Raw genomic sequence first — 15,796 nt, 5'->3', positions numbered from 1 at the left:
TCCTGTAGAAACAAATCTATGCTGTCCACATTCTCAATTTCTTTTTGGATCTAATCCTTCTTGCTAGAAAACATAAATCAGAGTGCACTGTATGCAACAGCTTTCCTAGGTCCACGAGGCATCTTTTTATTTTCTTCTGGATGTGGATTTTTTTGATAAGAAGGAGAGTTGTGGATTGTATTTTATGCCTTGTGCAAAGTCCAGATCTGGATTTATGTGCCAGGTTTTAGGTTTTTATGGCACTTAAAAGGGATAATATTGACCTTTCCCTTATATGAATGCACTTATGCTCAAGAAATTTGGACTGTTTTGCCATGTTGTATACAGAGAAAATCCCTGTAGACAGAAGTCAGAACAGTTAAGTGTGGTAAAGAGGACAATTAACACAATATGGGATCCCAGAGCTCCTAAAATTCCACAGAGAAGCCATCAGATACCATCTCAAGACACACGTCCCTGTTAATGGGGCCTCTGTGCTCTGCCTGATCATGTCTTTCACAGGAATGACTTCCATTCTGGAGTCAGAATCTCTTTTGTGAGAGGGAGAGCTTATTCTGTCTCTGTTATTTGTATGTGTATTTTTTGTTGTTGGGGGTTTTTTTAATTATTTTTTTTATTTTAATTTTAATTTTGTTCAGTGCATAAACTTTGCTGTTAATGTTCCAGTGATAGCAGCTGTGGCACAACTCTCTGACTTGTATTTGCTGTTTTGTCTGCTGAGAAGAGTGTGCCACACAGACTTAATTATATTGCTGTTAGGAAACCAGAATTAGTGCAGTGTCTGCAGTGCAGTTCTGATGTTGAACTGTGTAATTTTTCAGTCCTTGCACTCAGAGTTGAGGTCCATCTCAATGGCAGAAACACAAATGATGTTTGTGGTATTTTTCTCTAAGTTATATTGCCATGAGCCATTTTCTTTTTCAATAGATTACTGCCTGGCATTTTGAGTAAGGGTTTTGTTTTGGCTCAGCTGTTAGGAACTCAGCAGGGGCTATTTGAAGAAGACCTGGCCATAACTTCAGTAAATACAGTGTGAAGGGTATGAATGAAAGCAAAAGACATAAGTAAGAATGTGTTTTAAAGCTTTCAAAATAGTTCAAAGCTCATTATTGTCCATGTATCTGGAAGTTCTACTGAAAGCCTTAGTGCACTAGTAACTATGTAAATAACTTTGATCTCAAATGCCCTTCTACTTTAAGTGTTTTTTTAAGTCTGCGTGTAACTTTTATCTGTCAATTTGTTCCTGAAGGTTGTTGAAGGTGGAAAAAATGTTAAATGCAATAAAATATGCAGTCTGCTAACTATTTGGTGTGAGGGATTAATTGAGAGATAAAGTTCATGGGTACTCTCATTGCCTAAAAACCAAGCCATGTGAGTTATATTATTAAAAAAAAAAGAATGGTTTACATTATACAGCTTGGAAGGTTTTGTCTGAGAGTTTCCCCTGCTAGATCTTACAATCCAATAACTAATGAAGTCAACAATGGAAATACTCAAAGGAGTTTCAAGCATTGCTATAGCTAATGTTTCCTATTTGTTGAGTACACTGGATTCTGGTACTTATTCTTTCAGTGTTTTTGACAATTCATCTTATATTCCTCATTCTAGAATTTTATTTGGTGTCCATACTTTAGAGAGACTGGTTTCCTTCTTAGTGCTCTTGTTTGCCACTTGTAATCTTTGTGTGTTCATGTTTATGCATGTACTTGCAAACATAGGTGGTAGGTCTTTTTACAGCTGGGGGAAATGTTTCATTTCATAGTAGTTTTTCTCTGCAGTGTAAAATTCAGTGTCCATTCACAATTACCTGTTAAAGCTCCTGTAGTCAGGCAGTTCTGGCTTTGCTTCAGGTTTAAAAAGTTTAGGATATAAAGCTTCCAGCAGCTCTGGATCATCCCTAATGGCTTCTATCCAGGGAGACTTATAATACTTTGGCACAGAAGTAGTGTTGAACTTCTCAGGAGGAATTTCTTTCAGTGGTCCAGAATATCCTGCAGGGCAGTCAAGGCAAAACCATTATAAGTAATACTTTGTGTTTTCTTCTTCCTTACCACCATCCTGTGTAACTAGGAAGTAGAATACCATCATTTCACAGCTGGGTAAAATGAACAATTGGATCAAATCACTGAAATAACAAAAATATTTTAAGAACAACATTTTGGTTAAAACTAAAATATTTCTATATTCTTTGGGTTAAATTCTTCACAATCATTAAAAGGAGTTACGCTTACAGCCATTATAGTGGAGTTTTTGTCTTTGCCTCTGCCTTAGATGCCTTAAAATCTTGTACTTAGTTTGTTTCTGGTCCTTTTCATCATCTGAAAAAGTGACAAATCAGTTTTCTCTGCGTAATCATCTGAGGACCATCTGAGGATCAGGCTCTGATCAGAATTTTACTAAATAAATAAATTCCATATTCACTGTGAATTTTTCTAAAGCCAAACATGGTATGGCAGGAATTAATATGGAGATGAGGGGGGAAGCCAGACCTTAATGTACAATTTGAAGAATTTAAAACCAGCAAGACATTATCCAGGTTATACTATTTATTTGGAAAACAAGGATTCTAACCTTTTACCCCTCTCACTACATCTAGCTCTTTAAATTAATGGTCTTTCCTTCTATGAGTGAAAAAAAAGCCTTGTGGCTTAATATCTATTCCTTTTGCCAGACTTTTTTTGCCTAAAGAAAGGCTTGAACATTTCTGTCATGTCTTGGCAATGGAAATTACCTCTGTTCACACTGTATTTGACCAATGGATGCACAGGTTCCTAGCAGTCACTAGCAGAGTAACATTGACGTAGTTTACATAGACTGGAAAAGGTCTGCACAAAACATTCACTGAGTAATTCTGAACAAAGAATGAATTTGTAAAAACCACACTTTGCTCATGGATAATTCATAAACAGGAAGAAGGTCTATATCAATGAATAAATTAAATAAAACAAATTAGTCTTCTCTAGTCTTTAAAGAATGCAAAGTAAGACCTTCTTGCAGCTTGCTTACTTAAATAAAGACAACAGTGCCCTCACAGTTAAGGACTTAAAGAAAGAATAGTTTGTGCAGCCAGAGGCGAAATCCTTAAGTTACTTCTCTACAAAGGTTTCTAGCAAAATTTACAGTGACTTCAGATTTACATTTTTTGGTAATTAAACTACAGTGAGTAACTTTCAGACTGTTGGGCAGCGTGTTGCCTGTTAGATACAAAGGTTTGGCAAAGAAAAAAGCTGTGTATTAATCTGGTTTTAAATCTGAGGATGTTTCTCAGTGTTCATAAGACCAGTAAATATAGCAGCAGTCTTTCATGATATGAATGTATTTTTTTCAGTTTAGGGAAAAGAAGTGCAAAAGGCGTATCAAATCATTAAAAATGAGCAGAAGCAACTAGAGAGCACCACTTGACATTTCTGTGGGAGATTCTGATTAGCTACCTGGTTTCTAATTTATTGATTTCTGATAGTAAGTCCATTAAAAAATTATTGTTCAAGATACTGTTTTTTGAAGAGTGCTGTGAAATGAGAGCTAAATATATTTAATGTTTGTAAACTCATACATTACCTGGGGCAATGTTGTCAGGATGTGGTGGGCTCCGGGGATCAGGGGTGTTAGGAGGTGTCACTGGGGTGTGCTGGGGGATCCCTTCCACATTGAGTCCATCCATTCTAACACTCTGTATGGGCTCTCCACGCTGCATTCAAATAAAAGAAATATCATTGACAGCCTCTGATTCTCTGTTGAGGGTTGGAGTGGCACTCCAATTTACAGCCCAGAGCAGAGACTTAGGGTATACTACCTGAAGGCATACTGTCCTGCTATTTGGTACTCTGGTCCCAAAATCCCCAGGATTTTCTGGCTGTTAGCTAGAAGATGAAACAGTTTCACAACTCTCTTACATTGGTTATGTATGCAAAAATGAATAATTTTTCAGTGTTAAGAATGATAACCCAACAGAATTTTTAAAGTCTGTGAATTTTTTATTGAAAGGATTGGAGGTGTTGTGAGCAAGGTCAACAAGACTCCCAAAGCCTTATAACCATCCAGCTGAGTTTTCTGACCTTTTGCTGAGGTTAGGATACTTAAATATTGATATGCAGTCTACAAAGAGAGTCTATCCCAGCTGCTGCTTACACCAGTGACCACAAAATCTACCTCTGCTTATGGGCTTTGTGGTTCACAGCAAAGAGTAGTTCTGGTCACTTGGGCAGGCATAATATGTGTCCCTAGATCACTAGAAGCTGTCATGTGCCAGACAGTGCTACCCAAAGATTCAAGAAATCTGGCAAGTTTCCATAGAATCATGGAACCAACTAGGTTGGAAAAGACCTTTGAGGTCATCAAGTCCAATCATTACCCCAGGACTGCCAAGACCACCACTAAACCATATCACCGAGGGTCTAATCTACGCAGTTTTTGAACACTTCCAGGGATGGTGATTCCACCACGGTCCTGAGCAGCCTGTTCCAATGCCTGACCACCCTTCTCTGTGAAGAAGTTTTTCCTAATAACCAATCTAAACCTCTCCTGGCGCAGCTTTGAGGCCATTACCTCTTGTCCTATCCCTTGTTACTTGGCAGAAGATACCAACCCCCATCTCACTACAACCTCTGTGTCATTTGAATTTCAAAGCGCTGATTCTTCAAAGCCTCTCTTCCTGTATCAGCTGAAATTTCACTGCATTTGTTGAATAGCTTTTGTTTGGGGTTTTCTTTTCCTTTATTTATAATAGAAATAACTTTAGTGCAGGTCACTTTCTGGAGATTCATGATATGCTGTTACTTTCCACCCCGATAGGATATCAGGTCATCACTTGTAAGGAAATATTCAAAGGCTTAATCATTGTTGCATAAATATAGAATTAGAGTCTCATAAGAAGTCAGTGTCTTATTTTAGCTATGACACATAGGCTAAAAGCAATTTAAATATAGACTGTTTAAGAGTTTGTTAAAGTAGGAAAGCAAACAAATACTACTTGTTTGAACTTCAAACAAACAAGATCAAGGCAGAATCTTTCTAGCCATCCCAAAGTATGTTGGAAAGATTAATTTTGGCAGGCAGAATCATAAAGATGATGACACCACCAGTGGTAGCAAAATAGCCATTGAAGGGAAGGGAACAGAAACCAAAGAGGCATCATTTTTTTCACATGTCACACTGCCGTACTGATTGCACCACATGCTTACTCTACGTGTTTTGTGGTAAGAAGTAGACTAGAAGGGAGCTAATCTGTCAGACTTTGTAGCAAAAACATGGAACTGGATCATAAATACTGGTGAGATGGAGGGTGTGCTCAGGATTTATCTGTGTAGCTTTCTCTCCTCAATAGAGGGAGAAACTGGGAGGATGGTATTCATAGATGGGTTTCTGATTAACAGTGTTCTAACAATAGTTTTGGGTGTTCAGTAGAGTTATTCATATTTTTTAGATGGGATTTCTTTTGTGCAGATTTATTTTTCAAAAGTGGATTTATCAAAACTCAAACATGATCCCACTTAAAGCCTGTGTAATTTTATTTCTGTTGAGTGAGTGACCAAAGAAGTTTGAAATATCTGTACCACAAAAATAACCCATGTGAAAATTTTTTTCTTGTGACATGGGATATTAAGACATTCTTTTCTTCCAGAGGAAAGTTGCTTTTTTTGTATGGAAAGTGTAAATGCCACAGAATTACAAACGTATCTAGTATTACAGTCAACAAAGCATAGAGAATTCCTTTTTCAAGAAGGGAACAAAAGTATTTTTGACATTTCAGGTGTGATATTGGAAATACTGAACTCGGCTATAATAATCACCTAAGTGTTTTAAGTTTCCTTAAAATCAACAAGGTGTATTAATTTTATTGTTTCTGATTAATTTACAAGTGTGTGTGTATTTTCTTTAGTAAAATGAAACATGAGTAAGCCCTTTGGTGCTTTGTTGTTCTGGTTAGTAAGTTATTTCGTATTTGTTCCAAAGCAAGCTTTAGATTATATCACAACAATACATTATATAAAGTTACTATTTTTTTATCCCATGTGAAGATTAAGGAAGAATTGAGTCAAAATATTTGTATGGATTCTGTAGGGGTTGGAGGCTAACACAGTCATAGCACTAACTATGCAATGAATAGTTGTAAAAGCTTCAGATAAAGAGAATTGCTGTTCTACAAGAAATACTTCCTAGGTTGTTAATAATTAAATTTTGTAACATATATTTCTTTTAATCTTGAAAGCATCTTAAAAGTACTGGGACAAATTCTGCTTCTTTAGTTGCCTACCTTTGTGTCTGAAAGCAGGGGGGATGCATACATGTAACTGAGAAGCAGAATTTAATACAGTACTGGAATCAGAGGAGCTGCTTGCGTGCTCTATTAGACTGGGCTTAGAGTATTCACGTTCAAATAATTAAAACTTGCAGCACTTCGAAGAGTTAGGTAAAATTTATGAATAATGTTGTCCCTGTTTTCAGAGGTTAAGCAAAAGGTTTGAATATTTTGCAAAGACTACGGATGAGACAAATGCCAGGTACATTTAGTTACTGCCATGAGGATTCCCAGAGTATCGTTAATTATTTAACCCAATTCCTGAAGGACTAGTTTGAAGAATAATTGTAATTTCAGTGGCAAGCTCCATCCTTTTTCTCCCTGTTGAGTCAGGCAGGCCAGAAGTGTGTTAGTGCCAGCTGTGAGAGTCATTTTGCTGCCTGGGAACCATGTTGAGGTCACCAACCTATTTTAACAAAAATACTGGTTGCATGAAACAAACTTTTATTTCTTCCAACCTTCTGAATATCATTAAGTAGTTAATTTTCACATGAAGTAGTTAATTTTCAGTAGTCAACTAGCTAGTCATTAAAAGGTAGCCTCACTGTGTTTCATTAATAAGTTACTGCAAAATACTCACGTTTCGTGGCTTGTTTGTGACGTAATGATAGTTTTCGTATGTGTATTTGTCAGATCTCCGCTGACGTCTCTTGAAGAGTCTTGCACCTCTGTTGCTGAGTGTCGATAGTTCCTCTACCATGATATCTCTGGGGGTGCTGACCTTTTTACCAAGGTTTAAGCTGGGTGATTCTGCAATACAAGGGATAAATGCATATATCTGTTTTTCTTAAATGTCTGATATTGCATACCCTACACCTGAAATCCAACCGCATGTTAATGCATACTTCTGTAACACATAGCGTAGCTTCATACGGTGTTAGTGAAATTAATCATTCTTCCAAAATTTTGGAACAGAGCTCTGAACACCACAAACCTGTTTTTTTGAAGATGTTAAGCACCTCAAGATCCAAATTCACTGCAGTTAAATAGCATTCAGCTCTTACCAAAATTAGGTCTATAATGTCCTACACACTAGCAAACTAGTAAAAATTGGCTTCTGCTGAAACCAGGAACAAAATTCCATCTCGCCCCAGGGTTCCCACATCAGACCTTTACATTCTGTGTCCAGCATTGGGTAGATGAGCATGTAACCCCTTTTAAACATACCTTCCATTTTCTTATCGCTTATAGAAATTTTATTTTCATTTCTTCATTAATATTCTGCTTGCTTTTGAAAGCCAGGGCATATTTTGTACTTTAAGAAAAGTTTGTATTAGAAAGTCTCTGTTACATAGTACTTTTAAACTATTTTTAAAGAAGCTTTCAAAATAAAGCTCAGGGGGTTGAAAATGAGAGCCCTAACAAAGAATTAAAACATGCTTCTAGGAACTGATAGATTTAACACACTTCCTTTTTAATTCTCTCCAAGAAGAAACTGCATTACTAGATGTAATATTACTATATTCACCACTTTTTGATTCCTTCTTTGTCTTTGGTGACTTCCTGGGAGATTTGAAAATGAAAATGAGTAAGCAGGGAAAGGGGAGATCAACTGGGACTCTAAATGGCCGACTCCGAATATCAGAAACTCATGTTCATGGAAATGTCCTGATCACTGGGATGCTGGTGGCAATGAGGAAGCTGTTGCTTAGTGACTGAGCTCTCTCTAGATGTCCTGAACCTATACGTAAAGCTTAACCCTTAGAATACAGTAACTTCAACACTAAAGAAACTATAGTGATTATTGTGGTCTAGTATGGTTTTTTGATCCACTTAATCAAAATCACATTCTGTTATTTCTTTAATAATAAGGCATTCTATTCTTCACATATCTTTACAGTCTACAGAATTTAAAATTCTGAACTTTGGACATATATTTTAATGCATTAAAATGAAATGAAAAAAAATTATATGCAAGGCATGATACTGTGCTTCCAGAGTAAGCACACAGGAAATCCAGTTTAAAATTAACATTACGAATTAATTAACAGCAGAAGGTATGTAATGACGCAGGTAATATTGCACGTGCAGAGTTTCATTTTGTGTGAATGGCATATTCAGTGTGGCATATGTCTCCTAGTAACTTTATGTTGGAAAAAAAATGTGATTTGCTGACACTTAGGAAAACTCAATTGAGACAGTTATATTAAATATTTAGCCAAAACTGTATAGGCGAGAGTTTTCCGAGTAATAAATCAAACAAGTTTGTGGGCCCTGGAATGCATCAATGTTGATCCACTTCTGTTCATGCTGATTTTGGTCCGTCTGATTTCAATTGGATGTTTGCAGTAGATTTAAATGGAGCAGGAGTAAGCTAACTGTATTGTGAGCTGGAGCATGCACTTCTGCTTTAAAAATAGTATTCACAAAGAATCCTAACAACCTCCTGTTATTTGAGAGGTAGCTACGAAACAGAGAGTTCTTAACATGGAAGAAAATGACTCAGCTTGCCCAGTGTAGCTGTATCAGTGACAGATAGTGGTTGGGTTTTGGCTCTGTGATTAAGTGCACTGGTTATTGGCCTGTGGCCTGACATTTTGATCTGCAAGTCACATTTTGATTTTATCATTTCTCAAGATTGCTGCAGGGTATGGACTGTTGGATGGTTTTAGTAAGGAGTAGGAAATTTACCCCTCAGATTGGCAATATTTTCACGTAGAGAAAGCTTTTCTTCTTTGTACACAGAGTGGGTAGTATGTACATCCTCAGAGACTGGGGTGCCAAAGGGATTGCGGATCTGTGTATAAACCACTTGGTATTCTTCTGGGACATGCTGATGTTACCTATTTTGGGCCTTGCTGTTCCCTTACATACAAACTGTTCTTGTTAACATTAACCAAAGGTTCCAAGGTACTTTGTAACCCACAGATGTGTACTATTGTGTGTCCAGGCATCATCCCAAAAACATAAGTGTGAAGTTCATTTGAGTCCCTTGCCAACTAAAATCTAATCATCTGTCTAGTTTTATGATGTGTCTAGGGATTGTTTCAGTGTCAGTGCAGAAAAGGTGATGAAGAATGAGGAAAGGAGGATGGTTAGAGGGTGATAGAGAACATCAGTGTCATAAATGGACGTTGTAAATGAATACTGGAAATATAATTCACATTTAATCCTAATCTTAACCTTTTAGCTTCATTTCTTAATTTGTTCCTACCAAGTCCTTCCTGTCATGTGCTAAAATCATAACAGAATGTATTTAAATATGATTTATATAGTTCCTCCTGCATTCACTGCCTAATCCCCCTCTAATCCTCCAGTTTACAATCTTCTAAATACCTTAATCTGGATTATAAATTTCAATAATGAATATCAGATAGTATGTTTGATGTAGTATCAGAAATAAGATTTTTTAACTTTATCATGAAAGATAATCATGTATTTCATGTAGTTACTAAAGAATGCATTTAAGAAATAGCAGAGAACTGGACATGAGGTTTAAGTGTAGTTGAAGGCTAACCTGATGAACTCCAAGGGCTTCCTTAAACATATGTATTTACATACATGTTTAACTCTACCAAATAGCCTTAGAAATGTTATGATCAGTCCATGTCTGCCAGTGGAAAAACAAGGGCTTGGGAAGGTCACTATATCCACATGCAAATTTACTACTACAGTTCCTCTTCTGAGACCATAAGAGGGTTTACACTTAGCGTCTCTTCCTGCAGCATTTTATGTTGTGTCAAACTTCTCTAAAACACAAAGTCATGTCCCACAAGCCAACAGGAGATGTGGACTTTCAGTCATTACCGGTCTTGCCCAGAGATTAGTAATCTGTGAGACACTTGTAAAAACTTGGCTCATTTTGTATTTTATCAACAACTGTTTCTGCTATGAATATCTTTTAACAGGGAATTTGAGGTTCACTCTACCTGAAAGCATTATAATAAAAGGGGGCCGAAACAAAAATGCAGTGGGTATGCTTTCTGTGTGTCATTCCAAGATACCAGGGCTTGGATTACAGAATCTTCTGTTACTGTTTATCTCTGTTAACAGTAGAGAATTTCATAGGTCTGTGACACTGGCTGAAACAGTATATTTAATTTTTACGTAGGTGCAGGACCATCATTATTAGTGATGCAGACCCCAGAAAGACAGCAGCACTTCATCTTCCAGATCTCACATTAAGCTTGTCGAATTAACAGTTAGGGGAAAAAGAAAATGTCGAAAATTGACAGAGCTGAATTTAGCCATTTCAAAACCAGATTTTTCCTTGATTTTTCCAAGAATTGTTCAGATTTGGTCCCAAAGAATTAGCATATGCTTTATGTGTTGCAGCTTTAGTTATCCCTCTGTTTCTTGACTGGTTTCACTGAGCTTGTAAAGTTAGAAATTTCAGGCTCTTATTGCACTCATTTAATGGAATTTCGTATTTTTTAAAATATTTAAACATCCCAGTCGTCCAGAAAGATGCAGAAGTAGGATGTACACTTGAAGAGTTGTATTGCCTTCTGTGGCCGCATATCATAGCATATCTTGTAGGGTAAGCTGTCATATCTATGTGTATGAATCTAAACTTGACAGCAAATCTGATAATATAGAAGTAATAAAAAAGAACAGATTATATCAGGCAAATGCCAAGAATCAGCACAGATTATCCAATAATGCCAATGATTTTGAGGACTGTATGGTAGATTTATTAGTATTGCTATGAATAGTAGCAACATTTACCATGTGAAATGCCTGGTTCCAAACAAACATATGAAAGACTTTCCCCCCAGCCTGCAGAGAGCTTACAGAACTATTTCAGGCACATACAATACTTGGGTGTACAATACCCCCAAAAACCTAATGGAATTGTAATGAAATCTGTAGGGGCAAACTGTCTTTCAGACTTAAGTGTGTTCAATGGAGAATGGAAAGAGGAAAGAGTCATGTGCTTAGGAATAGAAATTACAGGAAAAAAATACAGCAGTATCAGAAGGACTAGAACCAGGTACTAAAACTTGTAGCTTCTTTTTCTAAAAACCTTATGTTTCTTGTCCTACTCTTCATGCAATCATAATAGTGAGTGAGTATAGAAACCATCCCCAAATTCTTTGGAGCAAAAGCCCACAAGAAAGATTTTCAGTGCTGGAATTTCATGTTTAGTGTTTTGTCCTGGCTGAGTGATAAGATTTTCATAAATTCTTAATATTAATGGAGCTGTTTTTTCAGTTAGGCTTGTGGGATACTTTTCACTTTAAAAAAAGTGACCTTTTACATAGATGGTAAAACAGGCTTCATGGGCAGGACTGGAAGTGTCTCTGAAAGCATCCAGTACATACTTAATGAAAGCATGCAGATTTGTATTCCCAGCTAAGTTAATTGCTTCCTAAGGTGTCACACCGGAAGAGTAATTTTTTAAGGACCTGTTATAGAAAATCAAACTACCTTCTCATAATGGCTGCATTTTCATCAGTGCAACAACAGAAAAGTAAGCTGTCTTCACATAAGATTAATTGGTGGCCGTATGTTAGAGAGAATTGTCAAAGGCTAGTAAAATTTGTTAGTTACAAAGATGAAGTTTGAGAGGAAGGAACAGAAATGTAAACTTTTCTTTCAAAATTTTTTATCATTCATGTAAAAAAGCAGAGTGAAACAGCAAAAAAGAGGATACAGATCAGCACGTTTCTTAGATGATAGCCTTTTAAAATGGAGTGAAGTCATGTTATTAACCCCAAATAATATTCTGAAAGGCTATCCTAGCAGAAAGTACATCAGCTGTTAGATTACTTCATTCCTCCACAGCAGTTGTTCATCTGAAAATAGCTTTCAAATGAAAAGAGGCAACTACAAAAGGATTAGTTACCATAGGCAGCATGATACTCCCACGAGATTATTTATGGCAAAACACCCAGAGACAAAGCTGTAAGAGAGTTAAACTCTATGATTAAAAAAAAAATATATTAGGGAAGGCTAGAGGACAGTGCATATACAGTAAACTGGGTTCAGCGCTATACCATTTCTGTGTATTTCATCCATAATGGCTGATGCTTGTTGTTTCCTCTCTTTGATCATGGCAGAATGTGATAACATTGTGATTTTCTGATAGGATTTTTCCTTGCTGAAAAAAAACAACACATTTTTACATTGTTGAGCCAGCTTGCACAATTTGGCCAACTTTAATTTCTAATAACCTGTTTAGAATGGCTGAATAGTGAAGTTAGTTATTTCTGATATAGAAATACTGCACTTTTAATTGTGCGAAATGCACTGGCAGTTCTTGCTTGCACACAGATGTAAGGTCATGGTTCTGCTGGATAGAAGATTCGAAGGAATGGTCTTTGAGTTGGCTACATAAATTCTGTAGCAAAATCAGTGTCAGTAGTCTAGGCCTTCTCACATCTACACACTATATTAAAAGATGTAAATTCATAACTAATATTTTAATTAGATCTTGTTTTATGACTTCAGAAATGTTACATTTTGACATTTCTTAATCTAATAAAGAACTTGAGGAACTAATAGAGACGCCCTGGCATCCTTAAAGAAACTGCATTTCTGACTAAGTAAAAAACATATTTTTAATCGCAGAGTCAAGAGATTACGTAAATGTTTTCTATATGACAGTTTGTAGGACAGACAATGTCAAAATATTTCAGGAAACAATACACTTACCCTAGTGTTTTGTTGTGTAGACAAAAAGCGATCTCAACCCTTTACTTGAAGCTTCCGGAGTTAGTTATGTTATGGGGATGACCTGTCTGGTCCAGGATGGTTTCTACCCTTGTGCTTGGATCTGCATGGTACCTACTACCGAGACAAACTGGGGGCTGATCCTCTTCAAAGGGATTGGCATCCAGCTGACATCAACTAGCTATATATAGAATCAAACACTCCAGCCACTCATATCTTCCTGGCAAAAGAAGAGAACAGAAAAGATTCAACTGCACCCACAACAAAGGGAGTTTATATCCTTTTCAGAGCTTATTGGAAGATTTAATGGAATGCTCCCCTCATAATTGCACAGATCATCTCTTTATCATCTCTGAGAATAATAACCTCGATGTTACAACCAGGAAAGGAACATTTAAAAATAAGATGTTAAATATATGGATGGGCAAGACTATATCAGATGAGAATGGCATGGGCTAATCCTTTAGTGTAAGATGAAACCATGCTTCAATAGTAGCTGATGGCTAAAGTCAGTCACAGATGGCTGATATACAAAGTCTGTTCTGAAAAAGAGATGTGAAATTTTTCAGTATTACATGTGGTAGGGGCTAATTGGTCAAAAAGCACACTCCTCACAAACAGTTACTCAAAATCTCTTAATATACCTTGTGCATTAGGAACAGAAACCTGAAGTAATTTGAAGCTTAGTAATATTCAGCATTCCACGATACTGTTGTATCATTTTATCAGAGAAATGTGTGATATTTAGAGCACAGATATTTCATGACAGCAACCAACTTTGGACAAAAAGATAAAGTGGCAGAAGGAAACATTCCCCCCTTAGCCTCCTGTCTGAAAGCAGCTAGCTGAATCATGGGACAGTAAAAGCAAGATGAAGTTTTTGTATTTTGGGTTTCGGTTTGTTCTAGCAAGTTTCTTTTTCTTATGGAAAATTATGGTTTTGTTTCACTTGGAGAATTCATCAGAAAATTGCTTGGATCCTGATACAACAGGAGAAGGGAATTCGGACTGCAAATGGAATCTGGATAGGAATAAAATGCACCAACAGTGTCCATAACTTTTTGAGCAAGAAGCAGTCTGAGACAGATAAAATGTATGAGTCTGATGTGGTGTCCTAAAAGCCTGCTTGTCCAACCAAAAAGTTGTATTGTTTTTAACTCAAGCTTTCTATTCCTAGGCTTAGCTTTGCAAAACCTTTTTTCTGAGATCCTAGATATCTCTGCCCCAAAGAGGTGTTGATTTTAATCCTCACTATCAGAATTTACCTGTTGCTGTTACTCATTGGTAACTCTTTTCTAGTTTTTGTGATTGGATCAGCCACCTTCGATGCTACCAGCAAGCATGGTCAAAGTCTTGGTTGAATGTTATCTATTTAGTGGAAGGCCAAGATGGTTCTCAGTGGTTTGCCACCAGGCTGTCAAGTGGCATTGCAGGAGAGTTGTCAAAGGTTCATGCTGTTCACTATTTTCATTTATAGCTTCAGTGAAGTAGAGAATGTCAATTAAATGCCAACCTAGGAAAATTACAAGTGATCTGTAGGGAGGAATATATATTAAATTAACTTGATGAACTGGAAAAAAAAAATCAAATGCAATTCAGTAAAATCACATCAAAATGAAATTATGAAGTGGGCATTCAACTAATTGACACCAAACTTTTCCTTAAACTTGAATTTTTGATCCAGGACAAATTAGCAAAAGGTATCCCAAATAGGGACGTCTGTTCCAATTTCTGTTAACTAATTGTTGGATAGAATAAAAAATACACTAGTAAACTAAATTGTGCTTTACGCTATTGGAAGATGTACAATTCAGACAGCTGTTACTTCTGGATGACTGCAAGCTTTTGAGAATGGTAGAACCAGCCTTCAAAATTACACTGAAAAATTCTTGAAACAATTCAAAATCAAAGAAATTCAGAGATAAAATGCAAAGTAGTTGCTTATAAGAAGGAAAAATCAGTTGCAGGGAAAGAAACTGAGGAGTAACTGCCAAAAACAGTTTGGCAGAATGAATCATAAGCATTAGTCACTAGTGCAGTATAAAAAAAGGCAAATATTTGGAGCTTTTTGAACAGAATATTAGAAGAAAGATTATTTAATTTTACTGACATTGAGGAGCTGGAATATTTTAAGAAAGATACAAAGATGCGAAGAACTGAATAATATCCAGGCAATACATCCTAAGGAATATTACCTGTGAGGAAAGAGTTAGAGTTTAGTTTGTTTGGCTTAGCAAAGGTAAGAAGGAGGTGAGTCATGATAGCAGTCTTCACATGGAAAATGAATCTGTAGTCTAGTCTCCAATCTTGTTCACGAAGTTTGGAATAAGAAATAACCAGCTTATTTTATATCACAAGTACAGACAATATATGAAGAACTTTCTTTCTCAGAAGACCAGAATATTTAGCAATGTGGAAAGAACATCCTTAGCAATTTTTAAAAGCAGGTAGATTAGGCATACTGGTCCTGCTTCAGAGCATGGGTATGAGCTTGGTGACTTTAGATTTCACTTTCAGCCTTAATTTTTGTAAAATTCACGGATACCCTCTAGATAGGAGTAATCATTGTTTAACAATCTCACCAGTTAACCTACTACATTGGTGGTTTGCTTTTTGTTGAAATTGATACTGAAATTAGCTTTTATTTTTGCAGTTCTATTTCCAGCACTTCACAAATCCAGGAGGTTCCTGTTTGGCCTTCACAAAGGGACTGTATTCGTAGATTTCAGTTGCACAAATATTTTGGTTTTGTTTAAGATTTTCACAAGCTTTCATTTATGTATTCAGGACCCACTTCTAATTTTGTTTGCAATATCTGAATATCTGAATGATGGAAATACCATAAGTATATCAGATGTTGCATTTGGTGGCCCCAAGGACAAA

General features: G+C 36.5%; 1 protein-coding gene across 2 annotated transcripts in view; it reads right to left on the bottom strand.

Moving 5' to 3' along the window:
* The window catches only part of MYOZ2 (myozenin 2), a 17,929-nt gene extending 4,882 nt beyond the window's left edge, over nucleotides 1-13,047 (bottom strand). The window contains exons 1-5 of one of the 2 annotated variants that reach the window (XM_010013579.1): nucleotides 12,896-13,047; nucleotides 12,238-12,341; nucleotides 6,879-7,048; nucleotides 3,559-3,688; nucleotides 1,808-1,991 (exon numbers count right to left, since the gene is read on the bottom strand). In XM_010013579.1, the coding sequence (XP_010011881.1) occupies nucleotides 1,808-1,991; nucleotides 3,559-3,688; nucleotides 6,879-7,048; nucleotides 12,238-12,313 (560 nt within the window). In that variant the 5' untranslated portion in view covers nucleotides 12,314-12,341; nucleotides 12,896-13,047. Of the gene's footprint in view, nucleotides 1-1,807; nucleotides 1,992-3,558; nucleotides 3,689-6,878; nucleotides 7,115-12,237; nucleotides 12,342-12,895 lie in introns of both variants that reach the window. The other variant, XM_010013580.1, reaches the window with a different exon arrangement.
* Nucleotides 13,048-15,796: the final 2,749 nt, after the last annotated feature.

Source organism: Nestor notabilis, unplaced genomic scaffold, assembly GCF_000696875.1.
Source record: "Nestor notabilis isolate BGI_N333 unplaced genomic scaffold, ASM69687v1 scaffold33604, whole genome shotgun sequence".
Taxonomy (NCBI): Eukaryota; Metazoa; Chordata; class Aves; order Psittaciformes; family Psittacidae; genus Nestor; species Nestor notabilis.
Note: the sequence above shows the minus strand (reverse complement) of the source record. Positions and strands in the feature narration are given on the sequence as shown.